The sequence below is a fragment of the Aulonocara sp. 'chitande type north' Nkhata Bay genome, linkage group LG23 (assembly GCF_057382095.1).
Source record: "Aulonocara sp. 'chitande type north' Nkhata Bay isolate Kocher_YH1m ecotype deep benthic linkage group LG23, A_spYH_male_GT1.1, whole genome shotgun sequence".
NCBI lineage: Eukaryota > Metazoa > Chordata > Actinopteri > Cichliformes > Cichlidae > Aulonocara > Aulonocara sp. 'chitande type north' Nkhata Bay.
This window is the reverse complement of record NC_141365.1, coordinates 8177772-8203852: the sequence shown is the minus strand read 5'-3', so window position 1 is coordinate 8203852 and position 26081 is coordinate 8177772. Positions and strand designations below refer to the sequence as shown.

Below are 26081 nucleotides of genomic sequence, written 5' to 3'. Positions count from 1 at the left end.
CCATCCTTATCAGATGAGATCAGAATTTGGTCCTATTGATACTGATGTAGGTGCCTCTTTTAAACAACATCCTGTACACACTACAAGTTGCTAGAAGATGGATAGTTGAACCTATGGAGATGTTGCAGAGCTACTTGGAGCCTGCAGACTAAAACCACATGGAGAGGACATTAACAGTACAAGGTGAACTGTGTTTTTCATTGTGAACAGTTACTCCTGGGAGCAATACACATTTCTGCACTCAATTTGAACTTGTCCGGTTGTTTGTATTAAACACCTGTAAAATGAACAGTGGCTTGTTTTGGCTGATGTTAGGATTTGTCAAAAGTAAATAATCTCACATTTGGTCTTTTGGCTATTTTAAAGCTCCATATAAGGGCTTATAAGCCACCCACCCTGGACATCAGGATGTCTGATCAAGAAAACCAGAGCCCACAGCAAAGTAGTGGCAGTTGTTTCTGTTCCAGCCAGGAAAAGATCAGCAGAGCACAAAACCAGGTTGGTCTCAGTGAAGCCCAGGTCAGATTCATTGAGCTGCACAGAGATATTGAAAAGTCACATTTGTCAATTAATATTAGAAAATGGTTCAGTTTTACAGTTCAGTTTGTGCAATGCAGTGTCCACATACATTCTCCATCTTGATAAGGAAAGCATCGATGTAGTCTCCGGGATTGTTGTGATCCAGGTCCTCCTTGTGGCTCTTTATCTCCTGAGCGATGAAATCTTTGACTATGTCGAAATAGCTGAACATTTTGTTATGAGGACCTGGCAAACGCTTCATCACTCCAGGGAATGATTCATAGAGCTTGTTAATAACAAATGATAAGAGACAGTTTTATTCAAAGCATTAAAGCAACGGCCTAGTATTTACAGAGGGGAAATCTGTCAGAGAAAAAGCACAGCATGCATGCTTTTGTCATACTCTGGAAGAAGTAAATTGTTTTTGACTTACCTGACCCCATATGGAGCCCTCCAACTGAAGACTCTCAGACAGATACTTCAGGATGAGCTGGAAGTTGTGGTCACTGTAATCATATCTTTTCCCCATCACCAGCTGGCAAACTATATTAGACACAGCATTGTTGAAGAGACCTGCTGCACTGAAAAGTTTACCTGAAGAAGAAGAAGAAGAAGAGACAATTGTTACAGGTAACTTTTTGCTCCCTTGTGCAGGATTGTGAGCTTATGTTCCACTTAATGTAAAGCACCTTTCTCCTGCTCTATCTCCTCCTGCAGGTATCGGATCTCCTCACAGATACACTGTTCCATGCGTTTTTTCCCCAGGCCGAAGTCTCGTAATGCAGACAAAGCAAAGCGTCTCTGTGCCTTCCATTTCCCACCGTTGCTCTTGAACAGACCCTCTAAATACAAACATGCAGATTTGGGAGTTAATAACTGGGAAACAATTCCTGCGCTGAATGAGAGGAAATAGAGAATAATTTCTTAACCTGTGGGTCCCGAGTAAAACCTGTCAGCCAGGGCACTGTATGGTCGATTCACAAAGTTGTCAGCTTGCGTCACCAGAGCCTCTTTTACCATCTTATATCCAGAGATCATTACCATTTTATTGCTGCCGAAGCAGAAACTGAACACGTTCCCATAGACTTCAGCCAGCTACAAAAAGCACAACAAACACAAAGGATGAAATAAATATGTTTGGTTTTATATGTGTAAACTGCTCTGCTCAGAAGCCAGAAATCCACACTCACAGTTTGACTAACAAATGTAAATATTCAAAATCCAAATCAAATCACATCAACTTTTGTTTTCTCATTGTTAAGAGTGATAAACAAAAAATACATTTTCGTCTTCAAAAAAGGAGGAGAACCTTCTTGGATGGGCTGTACCACACAGCAACATTAATAAAGATTTTTAAAAAGTTTTTCTAAAGTGCATGAACGTAGACCACAAGCGGTGTGCATGGTGTTGTGGGATTTCTCTTTAGCGTATTGTCCTTTATTGTATTGTCTTGATGAAAGGCCTTCATGTTACTTAGTTTAGTATGTCTGGTTCACACCTCATTCACGCTGGGAAACAGACGGTGAGAAACTGGTGAATGCCTCCCAGGAGACGGAAGCTCACACAGGAAGACTTGACCCCAGAGTGGGGGAGATTCACACAGGTGATAGAGAGTTTTTCTGTTTAGAGCCAAGGTGTGAACTGCAACTGTAAAAGCCTTTTGCTCTGTGACTGTGTTTAAAAGGGACCTGAACTGTTCATTGTCAGAGACGACTTTCAGTGCCCCCTGACTGATGTCTCTCCTCATGCATGGGAAATAAAGTGTTGGGTTTTAACTGCTCATCGTGTCTGCAGGCTTTGTTAATAAATTTCCACAACAATGGACTTGTTTCTGAAGTATTCTCTCCTCCCTGTGTTTAAGTAGAAATAAGAATTATTTGTGAGTGTAACATGAACATCTCAGTTTCTGTCTTGAAAGTAGAGCATGTAGACACACCAGCACACAACAATATGTCCAAATAAACAAAGCAGTACTATAAACACTCAATGACACTCAATACTTAGAATCCACTTAACATAATACAAGTATGACTTGACAAGTTTACCTTGGTAAAATAAATATGTGGGTGTTTCTTGTCCACAATCTGGAAATTCCCAATAAAGGGTAAAGCAAATGGTCCTGGTGGAAAATTCCTTGGATTCCTGTTTTTGAGGTGGTATGTGATCAGAAGGAAGAAAAAAATAGAGATTAAAACCCCCTCGGTGCTCAGCAAAAAGCTGGAAAACCACATAGTTAAAGAGAGAGACAGCAGCAGCAGCAGCTGAAAGTCTGTAATCTGTCTTTTCCAGGCACAAGGAAGTGGTTTTGTAAGCCTGTCACGCTTGGGGGGGGGGTTGTTAGCCAGAAGCTCAATTACCTGAGTCTAAAGGTGATGGTGATACAGCGCTTTCACAACGGCCTGTGTTTAAAGAGCACCGCATTCCCTTGTGTCTACATGATGAAATCTATTCAGAGTCAATGAATGAACCTTTCATCTCATAGAATAGAACAGAATAGAATATCCCCTTATTGTCGTTGTACATGTAACGCACTGATGAAAAAACATAATCTAAGAGATTGATTCTGCAGTTTCATCTATCTATCTATCTATCTATCTATCTATCTATCTATCTATCTATCTATCTATCTATCTATCTATCTATCTATCTATCTATCTATCTATCTATCTATCTATCTATCTATCTATCTATCTATCTATCTATCTATCTATCTATCTATTGTTGGGAAATCAGTTTTACCCCGGTTCCTTTCATTCCTGGGGCCTCCAGAGATGCACCGGACTCAGTAGTCATTTTCACAAAAACTTTATTCATCTCTCTCTCTCTCTCTCTCTCTCTCTCTCTCTCTCTCTCTCTCTATATATATATATATATATATATATATATATATATATATATATATATATATATATATATATGGCCCGGATCCGGGCCATCAACACATACGCCCTGCCCGTGATCAGGTACCCTGCTGGGGTAATAAGCTGGCCAAAGGAGGAGATAGAAGCCACTGACATAAAGACAAGAAAGCTCCTTACCATGCATGGAGGGTTTCACCCCAAGTCCAGCACCCTGAGGCTGTACGCTAAGCGGAAGGAAGGGGGCTGGGGACTGGTGAGTGTCAGCACCACAGTCCAGGATGAGACAAGGAACATCCAAGAATACATTGGGAAGATGGCCCCAACTGACTGAGTGCTCAGTGAATACCTCAGGCAGCAGAAACCCAAGAAAGAGGAGGGAGATGAGGAACCATCATGGAAGGACAGGGCCCTGCACGGTATGTACCACCGGCAGATAGAGGAGGTGGCTGATATCCAGAAATCCTACCAGTGGCTGGACAAAGCTGGACTGAAAGACAGCACAGAGGCACTAATCATGGCAGCACAAGAACAAGCTCTGAGCACAAGATCCATAGAGGCTGGGGTCTATCACACCAGGCAAGACCCCAGGTGCAGGCTGTGTAAAGATGCCCCAGAGACAATCCAGCACATAACAGCAGGGTGCAAGATGCTAGCAGGCAAGGCATACATGGAACGCCATAACCAAGTGGCCGGCATAGTGTACAGGAACATCTGTGCTGAGTACAACCTGGAAGTCCCGAGGTCAAAATGGGAGATGCCCCCAAGGGTGGTGGAGAATGACCGAGCTAAGATCCTGTGGGACTTCCAGATACAGACGGACAAAATGGTGGTGGCTAACCAACCGGACATAGTGGTGGTAGACAAACAGAAGAAGACGGCCGTAGTGATCGATGTAGCGGTTCCGAATGACAGCAATATCAGGAAGAAGGAACACGAGAAGCTGGAGAAATACCAAGGGCTCAGAGAAGAGCTCGAGAGGATGTGGAGGGTGAAGGTAACGGTGGTCCCCGTGGTAATCGGAGCACTAGGTGCGGTGACTCCCAAGCTAGGCGAGTGGCTCCAGCAGATCCCGGGAATAACATCGGAGATCTCTGTCCAGAAGAGCGCAGTCCTGGGAACAGCTAAGATACTGCGCAGGACCCTCAAGCTCCCAGGCCTCTGGTAGAGGACCCGAGCTTGAAGGATAAACCGCCCGCAGGGGCGTGCTGGGTGTTTATATATATATATCAGAGGTGTGGACTCGAGTCACATGACTTGGACTCGAGTCAGACTCGAGTCATTAATTTTATGACTTTAGACTTGACTTGAAAAAATGTTCTAAGACTTGTGACTTGACTTGGACTTTTACACCAATGACTTGGGACTTGAATTGGACTTGAACCGGTTTACTTGAAAAGACTTGATATTTTACCCCAAATATAAAATTTAACATGCATATTATATAGAGATTGAAAATGTGACGTAATTCACGGGTAGAACCGCAAAGGATTCTGGGAACTCGTGGCAAGCGGTACTAGCGCACGCAGGCTTTCAATTAAAATCAGTTACACAGCGATAAAAAGAAACACAAAAATGTCAAGAAGCTGTTGTATTATTAACTGCAATAGCCGGTCGCATGACAGCCACGGGAAGCCGACGGGTAAAGAGATCGGTTGTTATCGGATTACGTCGTTGAAGAGAAATTGTTCGAGCCATGTTTCCGAAGTAACAAAGAGGCGACGGATGGCCTGGATTGCAGCCATTCAAAGATCAAATATAACGTCCTAGAACACTCCAGCTCACAGGTTAGTCTGCTCCAAGCATTTACATGAAGGTCAGTCTGCTGTTGTAGTTAATAGGTCATTTTTCTTAACATAATTGGTGATATAGGTTACAAGCAAGTCTGGCGCTGAACAGAAATGGTCGCGCTATGCTCCTTTATTTATTGTGCATAAATAGTAAATTATCCTGACACAATATTGCGTTTCGCTTCTGTTATTATGGTACACTGACAAAAACACATACTTTTATTCACAGGATAAAACAGGTTTTTTGTATCACTAATTGCCCAGTACGATTACAGCATACAATATTATTGTCACTGCTACATTTCTGTGATGCTACCAGAAATTATTTCCACTACTAATTAATTACCGTTGAGCTCAAAGGTTATATTAATAAACGGTTAACGAATGTGTATTTATGACGACGATTTGTGAGACTGGTAAACTTATGATACGTACGATGGTCTTTCGTTCTACACGGTGCATTTCAAGGTCCTGCACCCATCCGTCGGTAAACTGTACCTGGGCTTGTTGCAGTGACCGGAAGTTACTAAACTTCATGAGTGTATGCACTCACTCCAAGAACCGTATGATTATAAATATGCATATAAATATGCTAAGATGAGATAGCTGACTTCATCTAACTAGCAAATGTTTTCCAGGCTACGTTGGTGATGCAGTTTTTTTTAATGTGTATGATATTTTTGTCATGCGATTTTAAAGCCGGTCCTACAACCGCATCCAAGAATAACATGCAGCTTATCTCAGAACTGTCGGTGAAAATTATTCTTGGAGCTAGGTTTAATTGAGCTGCATTTTAAAGAGGTGCAATTTCACAATTTGTGTATATTTTCTAAGTTCACTATTTTGTATGTGTTGAGAAAAACACAGATTTTAAAATTACATGGTCTAATATTTACATTTAGCATAACTGCAACATTATTTTTTCGTTTTTTTTTTAAAGACTCGAAAGGACTTGAAATTCAAAGTTTCAGACTTGTGACTTGACTCGGACTTTTACACCAGTGACTTGAGACTCGACTCTGACTTGCCTGACATTACTTGAGACTTGACTTGAGACTTGAGGATAAAGACTTGAGACTTACTTGAGACTTGCAAAACAATGACTTGGTCCCACCTCTGATATATATATATATATATATATATAAAAGAATTTATTTAACTTTGTAAATTTGTAAATTGAAACTGTCAGTTATATGAATGAACACTTTTGCATAATCAGATGTGTTTCATAAGGTGTCTTTATTGTAAAGCTAAGAAGTTTTCAGTGTGGAATATGTATGTGGTCTGATTAAATTTGGTCTATTATGTACAGTTGTGTAATTATGCAGAGTTGTCATAGGACAAGAGATGTACCATACCTCTCACAGAGAGCTGTGTTCCAGCAACTCTGCAACCCTGAAATGGATAGGAAGAAGAAAATGGACTGATGGAATAATAAGCTGGACTGCCTTTCCCCCCTGATTCTGTATTATTTAGGCCTCCATGGTCTCCCAGGAAAACAGCTCAGTTGTAACAGTCAGGTTTCACAGTTGTAGAAGCATGAGGGAACCTTTCCCCCCTGTTCTTTAAAGGTTAGTGAATGGTAAAAACAAGCAAACAAGCAAACAATAAAACAAAAAGTGACATTCTGTGAGTATTGCACTCGGATGTATGAATGTCTGTGACAAAGGGGAGGGGACAGCCGATGATCTTCTGCGCTGTGTTGACCACTCTCTGGAGCCTCTTCCGCTCAGCCTGGGTGCAGTGCTTCCCTTAGGTAGTATCATTTAAAAGGCACAGCATACATTTTCATTGTGATGTCGATGACACCCAGCTTTATTTGTCAATAAAGCCAATTGACACACATCAATTATTTAAATTGTAGAAATGTCTGAAAGGCATAAAGACCTGGATAATTTCCCGCTTTTAAATTCAGATACAACTGAAGTTATTCTACTCGGCTCAAAAGATATGGTATCTAGCCAGATGCTTACTCTAGATCGCATTAGCTTGGCTTCCAGTAACACTGTGAGGAATCTTGGAGTCGTTTTTGACCAGAATATGTTCTTCAGTGGTGACATTAAACCAATATGTAAGACTTTTCTCACAATTGCAAGAAAAATTTAATTCTCTTAAATCAGAAACATCCTTTCTCAGAGTGATGCTGAAAAACTAGTTCATGCACTTATTACTTCTAGGCTGGACTTGTGATTCATTATTGATGTGTGGTCCTAAAAACTCCTAGAAAGCCCTTCAGTTAAATTGATTTTAAAATCCTTCTCATCACATATAAGGGCCCATCGTATCTTAAAGACCTCATAGTTCAATATCACTCCAGTAGAGCACTTTGCTTTCAGACTGCTGGCTTACTTGTGGTTCCTAGGGTATTTAAAAGTAGAATAAGAGGCAGAGCCTTCAGTTTTCAGGCCCCTGTTCTGTGGAACCAACACACAGTTTGGATTTGGGAGGCAGGTATCCTTTCTTTCGAGTTTAAGTTTAAAACTTGAGGTGACTGTTGTCTGATTTGGCGCAGTATAAATAAAATTAAATGTAACTGAATTGAACTGTTAAGGGAGGAAATAAGGAAGTTGTTTTGCTGGTTTAACTCACAATATTCTCTATAAGAACGCACTTTCACTGGAACAATAACCACTGATCTGCATCAGTCATCTGAATCACACTGTGTCTCAGTAATTTAATTAAATGTGTACAAAAACTCTTACTTGTGGCTTTATGCTTGAATGTGGTCATACAAAATAGTTTTATTTGCATCTTACTAGAACCCATATGGACCACCCTAGAGTCATCTGAGTCAGATTCCTCATAATGATCAATGTATGTGTATCTGTGTATGACTTCCATGGCATATACTCTTTCCTTTTGGCCTCTTACCCAGACCAGAGGTATGTGATGTTGCCATGGCAAAATGTTGCTGTCTCCTACACACCTTCCCACTGCTGAAGAAAAGACCCACTGAAAGAAAAAGAAAGCAAACATTACCCAGGTGTGGCTGAGATGATGGTTTTACTTCTTTATTGCTGATGTACTGCATTTGTGTACAGAAGATTTACATGACTGAATCACTCCTTCCTAGTTAGAAATGGGCTGGTACACCGCTGACTTGGAACTGGTGGATATAATAATCTCTGTGTCTGTGAAAAAAGCTTTCAGCCACAAGAAACATATTTTCCAGTAAAAACTTATCAGTCTTCATTTGTTTAGAAGGCTAAACAGTAAAATAAAATAAAAATTGTTCAATCATTCTGGTATTTTAAGATATCCAAACATTTTAATGTGACTGCCCCCCCCCCCCCAAAAAAAGAAATCATAATTGTTTTCTTTTTTTTTTTTTTATTTTTACCTCAAGTCAATGTAGATCTGTGTCTTATAAAAGATGACAATACCAATAATAATTTCTATTTTTCGCACTGTTGTCCTGAGCCTACATGTAATACAATACATGGATTGATAAATACATGGAGAAAATAGCTTGAATGAGAACAAAAGCACTGGCTTGTAAATAAGTCAGGCGTAACAGACCCCCCCCCCCCCCCCTCACTGTTCTAAAACCAACACAGCTTTTTTAACAAATGTTTTTAATAAAATGCATCATGTACATATCTTATAGCATTTATTTCTTAATAATACTGGTACTGAAGGAATATTGTTAAGGGAAGATAACTGGTTCATACTGAATAAAATGTACGGATAAAAAAATGAATCGCTCAATTTTAAAGGCAGCAATCATACAGTGATGACCCCCTACGCATGGTAACAAAAAACAGACATTTATCAAATTACTTTAATGACGGCTAACAGTCTTAGACTGTTACATGTTGGTTAACTGGAAAGATTTTTCAGAATCAGAATCAGAATCAGAAACTTTATTGTCATTGTCATGAGAACAACAAAATTAAGAATGGTCCCCGATCATTGCATCATCCCTAGCAATATCAAAATATAAATAAAACAATAAAATTCAATAAATAAAATAGATAGAATACTTAAAATACTAATAAGATATAACAGTAAAACATTCACATACATTCCCACACACATGCTTCATAATTCAGCGAGTCTTGGCGTGAACCTTGAAGGGTTCAGGCACACGTGTAATTCCAGAAACTCCCTCTGTGCTCAGCTCCACTCCATCAGGAACAGAGAAAGTGAACTTCTGCAGCAAGCCGACAAAAAACAGGAACAGCTCCATCTTGGCGAGGCTTTCACCAAGACACATACGCTTCCCTGAAGAATTCACAAACACATACACGTGCAGGTTTACAACCTGTGGATGATGTTTTTTTCTTGTTCAGGTTGTGCTAAAACAAAACACTCATTGTGGGGTTTTACCTGCAGAGAAAGGTAGGAATGCTTCTCTCTTCACAAACTTCCCATCAGCATCCAGGAAGTGTCCTGGGTTGAAGGTGTCTGGAGTCTCCCACTCAGTCTTGTCAAACAGCACAGAGGTGAGTACAGGCAACACACTGGTACCCTAGAAAAAATAGACAAGAAAACAACAAGATGCACTTTAACAACAACACCTGACAGAACAAATATGTGAAGCTTAAAATGTATACTGCATGCACCATAGGTATGTGGTAACCATCCAGAGTTATATCCTTGGCGGCAATTCTGAGTCCATTGAGAGGAACAATATTTCCCATCCTCTGAATCTCGTGGATGACGGCATCGGTGTAGGGCAGATTTGGTCTGTCAGCCATGGAAGGCTGGCGGGTTTGTCCAATCACGTTATCTATCTCTGCCTGGACTTTCTCTGTGAAAGAGAATTAAAGGAGTTCAGCTTTAACTGTGGGAGAAATGTTTACCTTTGCTGGCTTTATGTTTTGGCTACTTTAAAACATATGAAGCCCAGCATGTCACCCACCCTGAATATCAGGATTTCTGATCAAGAAAACCAGAGCCCACAGCAAAGTGGTGGCTGTTGTTTCTGTTCCAGCCAGGAAAAGATCAGCAGAGCACATAACCAGGTTGGTCTCAGTGAAGCCCAGGTCAGATTCATTGAGCTGTTCAGACAAATGAAAAAGTTACAGTACACAGTCACAGTAACTGGTAGAGTGCAGTTTGTGCAATGCAGTGTCCACATACATTCTCCATCTTGATAAGGAAAGCATCAATGTAGTCTCTTGGATTGTTGTGATCCAGGTCCTCCTTGTGGCTCTTTATCTCCTGAGCGATGAAATCTTTGACTATGTCGAAATAGCTGAACATTTTGTTATGAGGACCTGGCAAAAGCTTCATCACTCCAGGGAAAGAGTCGTAGAGCTGGTGATGAGAGGAAGTTAAATTTATAAATGATTAAGACAAATCCCACGCATGCCATACTGCTGTCCCTTTTTCACTTTCTGAAATTCACTTACCTGACCCCATACAGAGCCCTCCAGCTGAAGAGTCTCCGACAGATACTTCAGCATGAGCTGGAAGTTGTGGTCACTGTAATCATATCTTTTCCCCATCACCAGCTGGCAAACTATATTAGACACAGCATTGTTGAAGAGACCTGCTGCACTGAAAAGTTTACCTGAAGAAGAAGAAGAGACAATTGTTACAGGTAAATTTTTTGCTCCCTTGTGCAGGATTGTGAGCTTATGTTCCACTTAATGTAAAGCACCTTTCTCCTGCTCTATCTCCTCCTGCAGGTATCGGATCTCCTCACAGATACACTGTTCCATGCGGTTCTTCCCCAGGCCGAAGTCTCGTAATGCAGACAAAGCAAAGCGTCTCTGTGCCTTCCATTTCCCACCGTTGCTCATGAACAGACCCTCTAAATACAAACATGCAGATGTGGGAGTTAATAACTGGGAAACAATTCCTGCGCTGAATGAGAGGAAATAGAGAATAATTTCTTAACCTGTGGGTCCCGAGTAAAACCTGTCAGCCAGGGCACTGTATGGTCGATCCACAAAGTTGTCAGCTTGCGTCACCAGAGCCTCTTTTACCATCTTGTATCCAGAGATCATTACCATTTTATCCCTGCCGAAGCAGAAACTGAACACGTTCCCATAGACTTCAGCCAGCTACAAAAAACACAAGCATGAACAATATTGTTAGGTCCATAATTTATTGGACAAAGATGCAATTTTTGTAGATTTCCCTCTGTGCACAGCCACAGATCAAATAATCATTATGTGAAGTACAGACTTTAATTTAAGGGGTTTTACAAAAGCTTTGTATTTGTGTTGCTCCTTAGGACGTCCAGCCCATTTTATATTTGATTTGATATACCTTTATTAGTCCCACACGGGGAAATTTCACAAGGCTGCCGACCTATTGCACGCAATGGCGGCTCCATCTTACCCTCCGACCATACATACATTACACAAAACATCACATGGGAAAGACAGGTAAGAGAGGTATAACAATCGAAAATGCACCACATGAGGAAAGATAAGGGGGAAAAAAGCTCCCCCCAGACTGAGCTCCAGCAGGGAGATCAGTTTGAGAACAGAAAAAAACACCTCTGCACATAGCACATGAAAAAACTCTTAATACACCAAAGAAACACATGACAAGCAACAGGGGTGGGTAAAGGGTGCAGCATCGGAAGGGAATAAGCGTCGAAGGCGTTTGGAAAGGGATGGGGGTTTGAGTGTGTGCATATCAGTGTATATGTATGTGTGTGCGTGTCCAGAGTTCAGCTGAGACAGTGTCCTTCGCCCTGCTAGGCCAAGTAAACAGTCTTCCAGCCAACCCAGGTGGCGATATTCAGCCCCTCTTTCTCACTGCCTCAAACTGAATGGGACAATTGTCTGATAAGCCATTTCTTATGCAGGCGAGGCCTGTCCACTTATAACTATATGTTCATATATGGCAACCATATATATATATATATATATATATATATATATATATATATATATATATATATATATATATATATATATATATATATATATATATATTAGAGATATATATATATATATATATATATATATATATATATATATATATATATATATATATATATTAGAGAGAGAGAGAGAGATTGTTTCCGTCCAGCAGTGGAAACAAATCTGTCGGGGATAATTACCTTTGCACACCGCGGTAAAGTGAGCCGTCATTTGTGAGCCGCGGTCAAGCCAGCCGCCTCTTATCCGCTGCATAAATTTCCTTGCGCTTTTACACGAGTCTTTACGGTAGCGCCTTTTCGCTTTATATCCTGATTGAAAGCCTAGACTCGCGCACACGTGCGCGCGCGCGAACAGTCACACACGCGCGCGCGCACACAAATTACAATGGAACAGCCCAATACAGCCATCGTGACAGTCTGGTTGCATATTCAAAAATTCATTAAAAATCATTCTTAAAAGTTGATGGCAAGCTTTCAACACAATCCTCTTCTCGGACACCTACTTTACCTCTGGGGCAGGTTTTACCCAGATTCACTGTAATATTACTCAGAAATCACAGTAAACTCATATTCAGTGCAATACAGTCAATACACTACAATTATGTTTATTTCAAAAATTCATTAAAAGTCATCCTGAGTAGTTGATGTCCAACTTTCAACAGATTCCTTCTCTGGGACACCTACTGTGCCTGTGTGCCAGGTTTCAGCCAGATTTACTGTAGAATTTCTCAGAAATTAAAGGGTACTTGTATCCAATGCAGTCAGCCAATACAATATAATTATGTCAATTTTCAGAAATTCATGAAAAATCATCCTGAGTAGTTGAGGTCCAACATGGTTGTTGTTCAATAATAAAATTATTCCTCAAAAATACAACTTGCCTAATAATTCTGCACTCCCTGTAGGTCTGTTGACAGAGCTCTGTACAGGTCTGCTCGAGCTGACCTGAAAAGGGGTCCCACCTGTCCAGCAACAACACATGGCATGGAATAATAGACATCATAAACCACAGAGGCAGAACTGTGAAAACAGAAAACCTGAGTGTGCAGCTAGCAGAGGAAATAAACAGCTTCTTCGCCCGCTTTGAAACACCACAACAGCAGCATTCATCTGCCTCAGCCCTGCTCCCATCCTCATCCTCACCTGGTTCCTGCACCGCTCCATTCACTGTAACGGAGCACGATGTCAGATGTGTGTTCCTAGCAGTGAATCCCAGGAAGGTGGCCGGTCCAGACGGAATACGTGGTAAAGTGCTAAGACCATGTGCCCACCAGCTCACCCTCATCTCCACCAGAATCTTCAACCTCTCACTGGATGAAGCAGCCATCCCATCCTGTCTAAAATCAGCCACAATCATCCCAGTACCAAAGAAGTCTCCCATCACCAGCCTGAACTATTATTGCCCTGTGGCCCTCACACCGGTAATCATGAAATGCTTTGAGAGACTAGTCCTTCAGCACACCAAGGATTACCTCCCCCCAGAATTCGACCCCCACCAGTTTGCATACCGTGCAAACAGATTCAAAGAAGATGCCATCACCCTCCACTCGGTGCTGAGTCACCTAGAACAGCGGCAGAGCTACGCCAGAATGCTCTTTGTGGACTACAGCTCACCCTTCCACCACTCGCCCATTGAGAGCCTACTAACTTACTGCATCACAGTATGGTACAGCAGCTGCACTAAGGTGGATAGAGCCACCCTCCCAGCATGTTTGCAATGAGTAGGAGATGCTCTGTATCTCACTGTACAACTGTATAGTGACAAAGGTATTGGGTTCTTTTCTAAAAATTGCTATAAACAGAGGAACCCAAACTGATGAAAAGTGGCGAATATTTTTTTTCAAATGACTATTTTTAGTGGATTTTTGATATAGAAGCAGAATGACAGAATGTTAAAAGAAGTTACTTTTAGTCATTCTAAGCTGGGCATTGTGTTCTCTGGCTGTTCAAAGCCATGGAACTTTAGACTTTCCAAGCAAATAATGATGGCCATACTGATGTTCTTTTCAGTACATTTTACTTTGTGTTCATTTTCATTTTTATGATGTTTCTATTTTTACATAATTCCTCCCACATAGCAAAATTGGTATGGCCTGGATCTGTCACACACAATGTGCTTACACATGGCCTGCGTACCGCAAAGAATGACGGCCCTATGGTGGCCCAGATCTGGTTTACCAGAGGTGGCCCACACATGAGCCAGCACAAGGCCAGTTGCAGACACACTGCTGGCCCTGTGCTGGCCCTGTGCTGGCCCAGAACAGTTTCAGCTCTGGCCCCAGATGTCAGCCTAATGTGTACCTTAGCCATGTAAGCCATGTAATAACAACATGTGCTGGAACATAATAGTGCAAAAGTAACATGACGAAACTCTGTTCAGACAGTGAATGGACTGATTCTTATACAGCGCTTTTTTACTCACCCATATTACTCAAAGTGCTCTATACAACATGTCACATTCACCCAATCAGGCCAAATGTGGCATGCCATCACATAAACAGTGCCATCTTACCATGCCAGAAGTCAGCCAGCAGTGCCGGCTTGACACCAGATCCAGGCAAGACCCGTCTGCTATGTGGGATGACTTGTTCTTTTGGCATTTTAGTTGTGGATTGTGTTTGGACTGTGTCTCTTGCCCTTTCAGTATTGTTTTCTTGTGCTTCTAAGTGTCCCTTTGTTTCTTTTTAGGTTATGTAGTATGGGTTAGAGATATTTTGTATGTTGTTTTTGTTTAATAAATCCGCCTTTTGGATTATTCCCTGATGTGCCTGAGTTCTGTTATTTAGTGTCACTTTGAAAGGACACACATCCAGCATTGACATATAATTGTTCTTTCAATTTTTGATAAAGATTACAGTGAATTGAGATGTAACTTGGCCCAGAGGTACGGTAGGACGCCCAGAGTAAGAAAGTGTTGAAAGTTGGACCTCAACTATTATGGATGATTTTTAATGAATTTTTGAAATTTCCATAATTGTAGTGTATTGGCTGTATTGAATTGCATATAAATGTCCTTTAATTTCTCAGGAATTTTACAGTGAATCTGGCTGAAACTTGGCACACAGGTACAGTAGGTGTCCTAGAGGAGGGATGTGTTGAAAGTTGCACCTCAACTACTATGGTTGATTTTTAATGAATTTCTGAAAATTGACATAATTCTATTGTATTGACTGTATTAGATTGAATACAAGTTTCCATTAATTTCTGAGGAATTCTACAGTAAATCTGGATGAAACTTGGCACACAGGTACAGTAGGTGTCCCAGAGAAGTAATCTGTTGAAAGTTGGACCTCAACTACTCAGGATGATTTTTCATGAATTTTTGAAAATTGACATAATTATATTGTATTGGCTGACTGCATTGGATACAAGTACCCTTTAATTTCTGAGAAATTCTACAGTAAATCTGGCTGAAACTTGGCACGCAGGTACAGTAGGTGTCCCAGAGGAGGGATGTGTTGAAAGTTGGACATCAACTACTCAGGATGATTTTTCATGAATTTTTGAAAATTGACATAATTATATTGTATTGGCTGTATCGGGGTGTTTCATTGTAATTTGTGTGCGCGCATGTGCGTGCGACTGTTCGCGCGCGTGCACGTGTGCGCAGGGCTTTCAATCGGCACATAAAGCGAAAAGGCGCTACCGTAAAGACTCGTGTAAAAGCGCAAGGAAATTTATGCGGCGGATAAGAGGCGGCTGGCTTGACCGCGGCTCACAAATGACGGCTCACTTTACCGCGGTCCTTTGCACGACACCTGCATTCAGCTGAGACTGAAAAAGGTGTTTCCATGAGTGACCAACGAATTATCCCACAGAAAATTCATCCAGATGAACGGAATCCACTTTTTGATTTCCTTTCCTTTTCGAGCATGCATCGAGACATTCACAAGTGTTTTTTGGTTAAGTATTTTGTTCGCTGTGTGAAAACAAACTAAATTACGTGGAAAAGCTATACAAGCTTATTAACTGAGTCGGGCTACAGTAAAAACGCCCTTAGTTTTCATGGCTCTGATATTCTCTGCATCAATGCATGCAGTTGTCCTTCCTTCCGTGTTTCAGTAAAAAAAAAAAGAGAGAGAAGAGAAATCTGCCTCAAATGCGTATGATATCTTCCACAAGCGTAAACTAAGATTTACAAATGTGTACAATGATTTGGGTGTAACCTTTAAGGACAGACAAGCGCCTGCTTCACTCCACACACAAATCCACAGAAATCTGAAGACACGTTAAACTGTTTTACGGGTTTGAAACCCTTTTAAGGCATATTTCCCTCCATAGAACATTGAATAAATATCTCAATTTCAAACACACCAGCACACAAGAGCATACAAACAAACAAAGCTATACTACAAAGTACACTCAATACTAAATGTAACAGAAGTGTGAATCAGTACCTCAGCGAAGTAAAGATGCAAATGTTTCTTGCCAATAAACTGAAGATTCCCGAGGAGAGGTAAAGCAAAAGGTCCAGGCGGAAAATTTCTTGGATTCCTGTTTTTGAAGTAGTATGCGATCAAAAGGATAAAGAAAAATGAAAGTAAAACCCCCTCAGTGCTCAGCACAAAATTGGAAAACCACATCGTTACAGAGAGCGAAGACGTGAGCAGTACACCATCTGTATTATGTGCGTCCTCGCGGATGCCAGAGGGTTTTATAACAACACGCCTGGTTAACTCCTTTTGTTAAGTAGAATTTCAGGACAGACCAGTCGTCACAAAGTTTATATATGAGCTTTATCTGTAAACAAAGGTGAATGTGATGTAGTCAGTAGCGGTCCTAATTGTTTGGCGCCCTGGGCGCCCTCTGGCGCCCCTCCCACACACAGAAAACATATTAAGGATTGTACATTAACATAAAACTGTTGTACACACACACACACACATATGAAGAAAGAGAGAGTATGCATAGTATGCAAACGGCTACCAAACAGCCATCATAATTTGTCATACAATGAGAACAGCACAAATCAACAATTGACATTGAATTAATATTAAAATCTGTAACATAATGTATTGTTTGGAGTTTAGTCTGTTACTGTTGCTATTTTTACCATTTCTTCTTGGAGCAACTGTAACTCACATTATTTCCTTAGGGATTAATAAAGTATTCTGATTCTGATTGTTTCAGGATGACGTGCCATTATCCAATGACACACCTGCTTACCTGCATCTTTTGCTCGTTTCTCCTCCTCTTCTTTTCTACTTTTTTCTAAACTGAGCACCTGATGGCTTTGAACTTTTCTTGTCCATCTTCCACGGGTTTTAATTTTGCACTCTAGTATGAACACAAATCCCCCAACTCGAGGATCAGCACAACATAGCCTAACAGACCTACACCTTAGTTCACAGATTCTCTTTGTCTAAGGTTTATTTCTGAGATTTCACACAACCCAGGATTCAAATCATGAATACATAATGGGCTTGGATTTACAACATTATAAATGAAATGTGCTCTATTTGGAAGCAGCAGGGCCCCTCCCCTTTCGACGGGTTGTGTGTGAGACTTTAAATCATCAAACTGTAAATTTTAAATTGTTATTGAGCCCTTTACTCCTAGTCCTACAGTGTATATTTATTTTCTTACTCTTCTTATATTTATTGTTTGTTTACTTGCACTGCTGTAACTAGAGCCTCGTCGTCTCGTCTTTCTACATACTGGATTGTATGTAGCGGAGATGACAATAAAGTTTACTTTGACTTCAGCAGCAAGCAGGCGCAACGAGGGCTCTCGCGCTCTCGCGCTCACTTTTCGCGTATAGAATTTCGAAAAAACATCGACATTTCTGCAGTTTAACTAATTGGTGTGTGTTATCTGGCTTCATGGACAGACGAGGCCAGTCTTTATTTTGAAAAATTCTGGTCAACATAATTAGCCTTTGACTCAGGACTAAAGTGTCTACCCTAAAACTGGTGTGTTATATTGAAATCTGTGATGAGATATTATGTGACACAATTATGTGTCACATAATATGTCAATTATGTATAATGTGATTACTTATTATTATTTATTATGAACTGAATGCGAGCAAAACCAAAGAGATGCTTTTGACCTTCTCCAGTAGGCAGAGGGATCTGGCTGCTTCAGTCACCACCACCATCCATGGGAAGCCAGTGGAGGTAGTTGAGGAGTACAAATACTTGGGAACCATCTGAAATTCTCTGCCAACACAGAGGAGATTCTTAGGAGGTGCCACCAACGGCTACACCTCCTTAGGAAACTCAACTCCTTTGGAGTCAGCACACCCATCATGATGACTTTTTACTATGCCTTCCTAGAAAGCATCATGACCTTCTCCATTACCTGCTGGTTCCACTCCCTCAGCCTTCAGAACAGGAACAGACTGCAGCACACTGCATCAGTGTGTTCTAAAATCATTGGCCTGCCTGTCAGAACTCTTGCACAGGTTTTCAGCCAACAGGCCCTTAGACCGGCAGCCAAAATTATTAATGACCCCTCTCACATTCTTCACCCCACATTTCAATGGCTGCCCTATGGGCGGCGCCTCCTACTGCATCTCCTGCAGGACTGAGAGGAGGAGAGCCACCTTTGTCGCCAAAGCCACCCTGTTTTTTAACTCTTACACCCATAAACATAAAGACTCTTTTTTTATACCGCCGACACTTTATTCAGTTTTAGTCACTTACAGTTATTTATTCACTTATTCAGCCACTTTAATTTTAAAACTGTGTATATACTGTATATTCTAAGTTTTTTTAAGTTTTTTTTTATCTCACTGTTTATGCCCTGTCCTTGCAGACACACTGGTGGTCCTGTGCTGGCCCATGTGTGGATTACCTCTGGCAAACGGACTGCGGTATGTGGGTCATGTGTAAGTGGTGTGCAGCCACTGGCCAGTTGCATCACACTGCTGGTCCTGTGCTGGCCCAGACCAGTTTCAACTCTGGCCCCAGATACCAGCCTAATGTGTTCCTTAGTCAAGCCATGTAATAACAACATGCGCCGCAACATAATAGTGCAAAAGTAACATGACAAAACTCTGTTCAGACAGTGAATGGACTGATTCTTATATAGAGCTTTTCTACTCTCCCGAATTACTCATAGTGCTCTATGCAACATGCTACATTCACCCAATCACACACTTTCTCTAAACTGAGTGCTTCCTAACTATACACATTCGCACTCTCAACGTGCAGACTGGAGGACCCAGGGATTGAACTACTAACCTTCCGATCAGTAGGTGATAAATAAATAGTGCCATCATTGTCGGAGCTGACCAACATCTGGATACACTCTGCCATGAAACCATTCGGTCAGAAGTGCCAGCTTGATGCCAGATCCGGGCCAGACCTGTTTTCTATGAGCCTGGGCCACATAAACCAAACCATAATCGGGGCAGATATGGCATGCCATCACATAAACAGTGCCATCATTGCCAGGCCTGGTCCATATCTGGATGAAATACCACTTACCATGCCAGAAGTCAGCCAGCAATGCTGGCGTGACACCAGATCCGGGCCAGATCTGTCTGCTACGTGGGTTGGGGATAAATAAAGTCTCTCTGATTCTGATTCTGAATTATACTGAGACACTGCAAAAGGTCATCCATCTCTTTATAAGTTGATTTTGAAGGTAAAATTCAACTGAAATGATGTTTTGCATATGTGAAAAGAGCTGACTACATTTGAAAGTACTATTTTGCGTTAACATTAATTGTAAGGCATAGTACCAAATGTTTGGTTGCATAACCTGTGGCTTTAATAAAGTTAATGACACAAATCAGTCAATTATTTTCTGTGAATATGTTATTACCACAAACGTTCATACACATGACATTAACAATAAAAACAAAATAATCAAAACTTTCTTTTTTAATGAAATACATTTTGTATAGAACCTATAAATAGGTTTTGATTGATGACATTAATCATCAAAAATAGACGAAAAAAATGAACAGGTTAGTTTAATAGGCAGCAATTACACAGCAGATGAAGACTGATACTGAAAAATAATATCAACATTATTCCCACAAAATAAAAACAATCCACCCTTAATGAAAATTATCTCACTTAGTCTTGTCTATTACACACTGGCTATATGGAAAATGAGCAAATGTAATTCAGCGAGTCTTGGCGTGAACCTTGAAGGGTTCAGGCACACGTATAGCTCCGTAAACTCCCTCTGTGCTCAGCTCCACTCCATCAGGAACAGAGAAAGTGAACTTCTGCAGCAAGCCGACAAAAAACAAGAACAGCTCCATCTTGGCGAGGCTTTCGCCAAGACAGACACGCTTCCCTGAAGAATTCACAAACACATACACGTGCAAGTTTACAACCTGTGGATGATGTTTTTTTTCTTGTTCAGGTTTTGCTAAAACAAAACACTCATTGTGGGTTTTACCTGCAGAGAAAGGTAGGAATGCTTCTCTCTTCACAAACTTCCCATCAGCATCCAGGAAGTGTCCTGGGTTGAAGGTGTCTGGAGTCTCCCACTCAGTCTTGTCAAACAGCACAGAGGTGAGTACAGGCAACACACTGGTACCCTAGAAAAAATAGACAAGAAAACAACAAGATGCACTTTAACAACAACACCTGACAGAACCAACATGTGAAGCTTAAAATGTATACTGCATGCACCATAGGTATGTGGTAACCATCCAGAGTTATATCCTTGGCGGCAATTCTGAGTGCATTGAGAGGAACAATATTTCCCATCCTCTGAATCTCGTGGATGACGGCATCGGTGTAGGGCAGATTTGGTCTGTCAGCCATGGAAGGCTGGCGGGTTTGTCCAATCACGTTATCTATCTCTGCCTGGACTTTCTCTGTGAAGGAGAATTGAAAGAGTTCAACTTCAACTAGCCCAAGCTTCTATGGAGCTACTGAGTCCCATAAGATGATTGTTTTTAGTTTGTATCTTTTATTTAATACCTGTTAACTCATTGACAAACTTTGGTTGTTGGATGTTAGACATGTCTAACAAATATGTCAAAGTTGTGGAAGGATTGCTGTAAAACTTTGCACTGACGCTAGTAATCTTGCAATTGTTTCATTCAATTTACTTAATGACTTAATATTCAAGTTTTGAACTTTTTTAAAAGTTTTTAAAATGTTTAGGAACAATAACACTGTTTTCCAGAAAAGTTATATAATTGTAGGCCTTTCAACGTTAATGCGTCAATGTGAATTAATCTGTCATTATGATTAATGCAATGACAATTTTTTAACATATTTTACCCATCTGGAGCACAGAATGACTCAAAATCCCCAAAATGTCTCTGTCAACGCATTTCGGGCAGTTTGTCCAAGGTTTGTACATTCTGCGCTCCAGATGGGGGTAAATGTGGTAAAAATTTTAATCACGTTAATCGTGATGATGCGTTTGCATTGACAGAACTAGAAAATAGACTTTATTGATTCTGGGGAACAAATTTCTCTCGCGCCATTTTCAGGTTCGGATTTACATTTTCCCAACTATTAGTTTTAAACACAAATAAAAAGCATTCCATTAGTAGTATATGTGGTCTGCTTTTGCTATTGTTAGCATTTATAGTAAATTGTATTAGAGCTACTAGTGTTATGTTCCAACTATTTTAAAGCTCCGGATGAAGCCCAGTACAATACCCACCCTGGATATCAGGATGTCTGATCAAGAAAACCAGAGCCCACAGCAAAGTGGTGGCTGTTGTTTCTGTTCCAGCCAGGAAAAGATCAGCAGAGCACAAAACCAGGTTGGTCTCAGTGAAGCCCAGGTCAGTTTCTTTGAGCTGTTCAAACAAATTAAAAAGTCACATTAGACACAACACAAATTGCTAATTTGTAGAGTGCAGTTTGTGCAATGCAGTGTCCACATACATTCTCCATTTTGATGAGGAAAGTGTCGATGTAGTCTCTTGGATTGTTGTGATCCAGGTCCTTCTTGTGGCTTTTCACCTCCTGAGTGATGAACTCTCTGACTTTGTCAAAATTGCTGAACAATCTGTTATGTGGACCTGGCAAACGCTTCATCACTCCGGGGAATGATTCATAGAGCTTGAGATTTGATGAGAGGAAGCGTTATTCAAAGGACGATAGAGAGAAGAAATCCAACACCCATGCCACAGTGCTGTCTCTCATTCTTTTTGTGACAGAAGGAAATTATTGTGACATACCTGAGCCCATATGGAGCCCTCCAGGTGAAGAAGCTCAGACAGATTCTTCAGCATGAGCTGGAAGTTGTGGTCACTGTAGTCAAATCTTTTCCCCATCACCAGCTGGCACGCTATATTAGACACGGCATTGTTGAAGAGGCCTGCTGGCCTAAAAAGTTTACCTGAAGACAAATAGACGATTGTTAAGAAAGCACAAATTCTTTGCTTTAGCACTGTTTGTGCAGGATTGTATGCTTATGTTCCACCTAATATAAAACACCTTTCTCCTGCTCTATCTCCTCCTGCAGGTATTGGATCTCCTCACAGATACACTGCTCCATGCGGTTCTTCCCCAGGCCGAAGTCTCGCAATGTAGACAAAGCGAAGCGTCTCTGTGCCTTCCATTTTCCACCGTTGCTCATGAACAGACCATCTCAATACACACAAGCAACTTAAGAACTTAACAACCTATGGAGAATAATTTCAATACTGAATGGTACATCAAATAGTGACTTCCAAACCTGAGTTTGCCGAATAAAACCTGTCGCCCATGGGGCTGTATGGTCGATCCACAAAGTTGTCAGCTTGTGTTACCAGAGCTTCTTTTACCATCTTGTATCCAGAGACGATTACCATTTTATCCCTGCCGAAGCAGAAACTGAACACATTCCCGTAGATTTCAGCCAGCTACAAAAAACACAACAAACATGAAGGATATAGCACAATATTTGTAATCTACAGAAAGAAATTAGTGGGAAGTGCTGTAATTAGAGGCTGGAAATCATGGATACTGACTATCAATCAATATTTCATCTTATCATCCATTTTCTAGACGTACATCCAGGATTGGTTGCAAGTTTGTCACAGGGCTAACACAGACAGACAGGCAACCATTCACTTTGAGACTATGAGAAATTTCAATTTACCAATCAACCTAATAGTTAGCGAATGCCTTTTTTTAAAGTTAAATCTAAACTTTACACTGTTGAAATTCAAGTGGACTGAAATTTACATAAATTTACATAATTAAAATTCTGGGATCCACAGTTTTTTCACATAATTGTTTGCTTGACCATATTTGAAGAAATTGCTTAGACCTACATCTGCTTATTAGCACTAAGTACCAACTCAGGGCTCGCAAAATCGCTAGCCCGACGTCCCGGGGCTAGCGATTTTTCCAGTCAGGCTACCAAAATCTATCTCTGCCCTGCCCGTTGGGGTATCATAGGAAGGAAAAATATATGTCAATGCTTTTGCATTCTTTCGGAAATGTAGCTGGGTAGTTATGTCATTGGCATCGGTGAGCCACTGTCAATATGTGACATATTGAAATCGCGTTTGAATTTGCGCTTGTTTTTTGCTTTCACTTTGCAATCGTGTGAACTGTGCATAGAGAGCGACAGCACTGATCTGTGAGTGATGATAATTTGCGCACCAATTCCTCTGACATCGTCTTATCAATCGTTAGCTTACTATGCAAACATGACAAGTGAAATCTCCCGCAGCTTAAACATATGAGAGGTTGATCGCGCAGAGAATCGCTGAGCTTATGTGAGTCCGTGTGTAAAAGCAGCAGGATATATATTTTCGTTCTGCTGAGCCAAATAAGACAGGTCAGGGTGAAGAAGTGACAGCCAAAGAAAAGCTTACCGCAAAACGGAAAAGTTATGACAAATCAGACTATAAGGCAAAAATAAAGTGCAGCTTTATGGTTTCATGGACAAATGAATTTCTGTGGCTGCAATATGACGAGCTAAATAACCAGGGCTGCACATAAGTGGTCCGCAGGTGCGCATTCGCTGTCAAAATAAAAAACGCGCACCAGATAAGAAGTTGCAACGCGCATTTGCGTACATAAGATTTGCTGGAGGAGGACAGACATTTGTTTAGAACTCTTAAAGATGTCGAAGAAGCTCCTTTAAGCAATTACTTTGGTGTTCCTCCACCTCCAAAGAAATGTCAGAAGGAGTCTGAATCACAAAGAACCGCATATTCTCGGAAAAGTTGTTGCAGGAAGTGAGCTGGCTTCAAACAAATGATGAACGCACAGAGATGTGGTGCGGAATGTGCCGTGAAAATCCCACTCTAGTGGACAAAAACAGAGCCTTTTATATGGACGTAAAGGCGCGTTGCAACTTCTTATCTGGTGCGCGTCTTTTATTTTGACAGCGAATGCGCACATGCGGACCACTTATGTGCACCCGTGTAAATAACATAATGTTCTGCCGGGTGTGTTGTTGGTTTCCCTCGATTTCTGAGTCGACAAGCGCCTTTGTTACTGGGACCAGTAATTTTAAGAAAGGCCCCCGTTAGAACCCTTGAGAAATGCAAGAAATGCATTATTGCTCAGTCTGCAATATCTTTCCCAGAACAAACACCAATTGCAAATAACATACTAAAAATAAACCTGAAAAATCTGTTTAGAACAGCATACTATGTTGCAAAGAGTGAACTACCACTGGCACAATTTAGCAGTCTTTGCAAACTTCAGAAAGCAAATGGCCTATCTTGGTTCCACTTGCCTCTTACCCGTGGAAATTTCAAATTCAGGATCTGACACAGACTGATTCATGTTCTACACAGTTCTTACAAGTTCAAAGAAATGTCTGTTCAATTAGAATCAAGTATTTGAGTTGATGATTGTAATTTTTATACAATGTTGTCATTTGTGTTTCAACAATTTTTTGATTAATGTATAATATTGTAACGGAAACAAAACAGGAAACAAAACATCAATCAAAAAATTGCTCTCTTTTTTATTCGGGCTACTTAAATTTATTTTGGGCTACCAAAAACTGAAGAGTCCCTGCCTGAAGGGCTACCAGGGATTTTGAAATTTTGCGAGCCCTGCAGCTATAGTTAGTTGTTCTGATAATCTATTAGAGTTGTTTCTGAAGTATTCTCTCCTTTCTGTATTTCAGTAAAAAACAAAACAAAACAAAACAAAAAATCTTGCTGCAGTACAAAATCAAAATCTCAAAAATCAAAAAGTTTTGATCCTGATGACTGAACAATGCAGACAGAAGCACACAAGTATACATGCAAACAACAAAGCAGTACTTTAAATTGCACTCTATACTTAGAACCCCCCTGATATTATACAAGCATGAACCCGTACCTTGTTGAAATAAATATGTGGGTGTTTCTTTCCCACAATCTGGAAATTCCCAATAAAAGGTAAAGCGAATGGTCCCGGTGGAAAATCTCTTGGATTCTTGTTTCTGAGGTGGTACATGATCAGAAGGAGCAAAAACACAGAGAGTAAAACTCCCTCGTTGCTCAGTAAAAAGTTGGAAAACCACATTGTTAAATTCAAACAAAGCTGATTCTTTCCAATCTGGAGATGTGATTCTTTCTGGTAGAAAGTAGTGGTAGTGGTTTATAAACCTGATGCTTGATAAAATATTCATCTGATGCAAATGTTTATGATGCACAGTACTAATACTTGTCTGTTCAAAGGTTCTTGTGATATGGTGGTTACATAACAAGCTGGGCTACAAAACACAATCCATTTGCTCAGCTCTGCAGGATGAATTTGTTCAAGGCTGTTGAACTTACATCTACTCAAAGTGTAAATACTGCCCAGTGGTAACAAAAGTCATCTAATAAATTCATCCTGCAATTTCATATACTTCTGAGTGGAAGTCACATGAACGATGACCAGGAATCATGGTTTTACTGTTTCTTTTGCTATATAGCTAAGATATATTGTCACATTATCAGCACAAATATACATAGTATATATGTAGTATGTTGTCACATGGTTTTCATGGACAAAGAATAAAAAAGGAGTGCCCTTTGTCCTGATCCTGCATAAAAGCTTATCTGTGATTAGATTACAGTGCACGTCTCAATTTCTGACTTGCAGGAGCAGGAGGGAAACCTTTTTTTCTGTTCTTCTCAGGTTAGTGATAAAGTGGTTTGTAAATGGACATACGCACGTTCCCTCACATTTGCACACACGACAGGTTATATGT

At 40.6% G+C, this 26081-nt stretch overlaps 3 protein-coding genes across 4 annotated transcripts in view; all 3 read right to left on the bottom strand.

Annotated features, from left to right (window-relative positions):
* The window catches only part of LOC147301134 (cytochrome P450 2J6-like), a 147699-nt gene extending 144899 nt beyond the window's left edge, over nt 1-2800 (bottom strand). For both annotated transcript variants that reach the window (XM_086281644.1, XM_086281646.1), the window contains exons 1-6: nt 2565-2800; nt 1449-1614; nt 1209-1361; nt 953-1113; nt 629-805; nt 396-534 (exon numbers count right to left, since the gene is read on the bottom strand). In XM_086281644.1, the coding sequence (XP_086137770.1) occupies nt 396-534; nt 629-805; nt 953-1113; nt 1209-1361; nt 1449-1614; nt 2565-2750 (982 nt within the window). In that variant the 5' untranslated portion in view covers nt 2751-2800. The remainder of the gene's footprint in view (nt 1-395; nt 535-628; nt 806-952; nt 1114-1208; nt 1362-1448; nt 1615-2564) is intronic.
* Nucleotides 2801-8761: 5961 nt separating this feature from the next.
* On the bottom strand, nt 8762-16721 carry LOC147301133 (cytochrome P450 2J4-like). Its single transcript, XM_086281904.1, has 9 exons — nt 16412-16721; nt 11016-11181; nt 10776-10928; nt 10525-10685; nt 10253-10429; nt 10032-10170; nt 9733-9920; nt 9497-9638; nt 8762-9391 (listed from the first exon to the last, which is right to left on the bottom strand). The coding sequence occupies exons 1-9, from the start codon at nt 16595-16597 to the stop codon at nt 9216-9218; spliced, it is 1488 nt and encodes a 495-aa protein (XP_086138030.1). The 5' UTR covers nt 16598-16721; the 3' UTR covers nt 8762-9215.
* A 2989-nt stretch (nt 16722-19710) lies between these two features.
* On the bottom strand, nt 19711-25523 carry LOC147301132 (cytochrome P450 2J4-like). Its single transcript, XM_086281897.1, has 9 exons — nt 25223-25523; nt 22626-22791; nt 22385-22537; nt 22126-22286; nt 21830-22006; nt 21603-21741; nt 20612-20799; nt 20376-20517; nt 19711-20270 (listed from the first exon to the last, which is right to left on the bottom strand). Exons 1-9 carry the CDS (start codon nt 25406-25408, stop codon nt 20095-20097), a joined length of 1488 nt encoding a protein of 495 aa, XP_086138023.1. The 5' UTR covers nt 25409-25523; the 3' UTR covers nt 19711-20094.
* Between the last annotated feature and the right edge of the window lie 558 nt (nt 25524-26081).

Coding starts and splice junctions, on each gene's coding strand:
- LOC147301133 (XM_086281904.1), bottom strand. CDS start 16,597: ATGTGGTTTTCCAATTTTGTGCTGAGCACTGAGGGGGTTTTACTTTCA. Junction 10,171..10,252: donor TCCTTATCAAGATGGAGAAT/GTATGTGGACAC, acceptor TTGTCTGAACAG/CTCAATGAATCTGACCTGGG. Junction 9,639..9,732: donor ATGGTTACCACATACCTATG/GTGCATGCAGTA, acceptor TATTTTTTCTAG/GGTACCAGTGTGTTGCCTGT.
- LOC147301132 (XM_086281897.1), bottom strand. CDS start 25,408: ATGTGGTTTTCCAACTTTTTACTGAGCAACGAGGGAGTTTTACTCTCT. Junction 22,538..22,625: donor GTTTTATTCGGCAAACTCAG/GTTTGGAAGTCA, acceptor GTGTGTATTGAG/ATGGTCTGTTCATGAGCAAC. Junction 21,742..21,829: donor TCCTCATCAAAATGGAGAAT/GTATGTGGACAC, acceptor TTGTTTGAACAG/CTCAAAGAAACTGACCTGGG.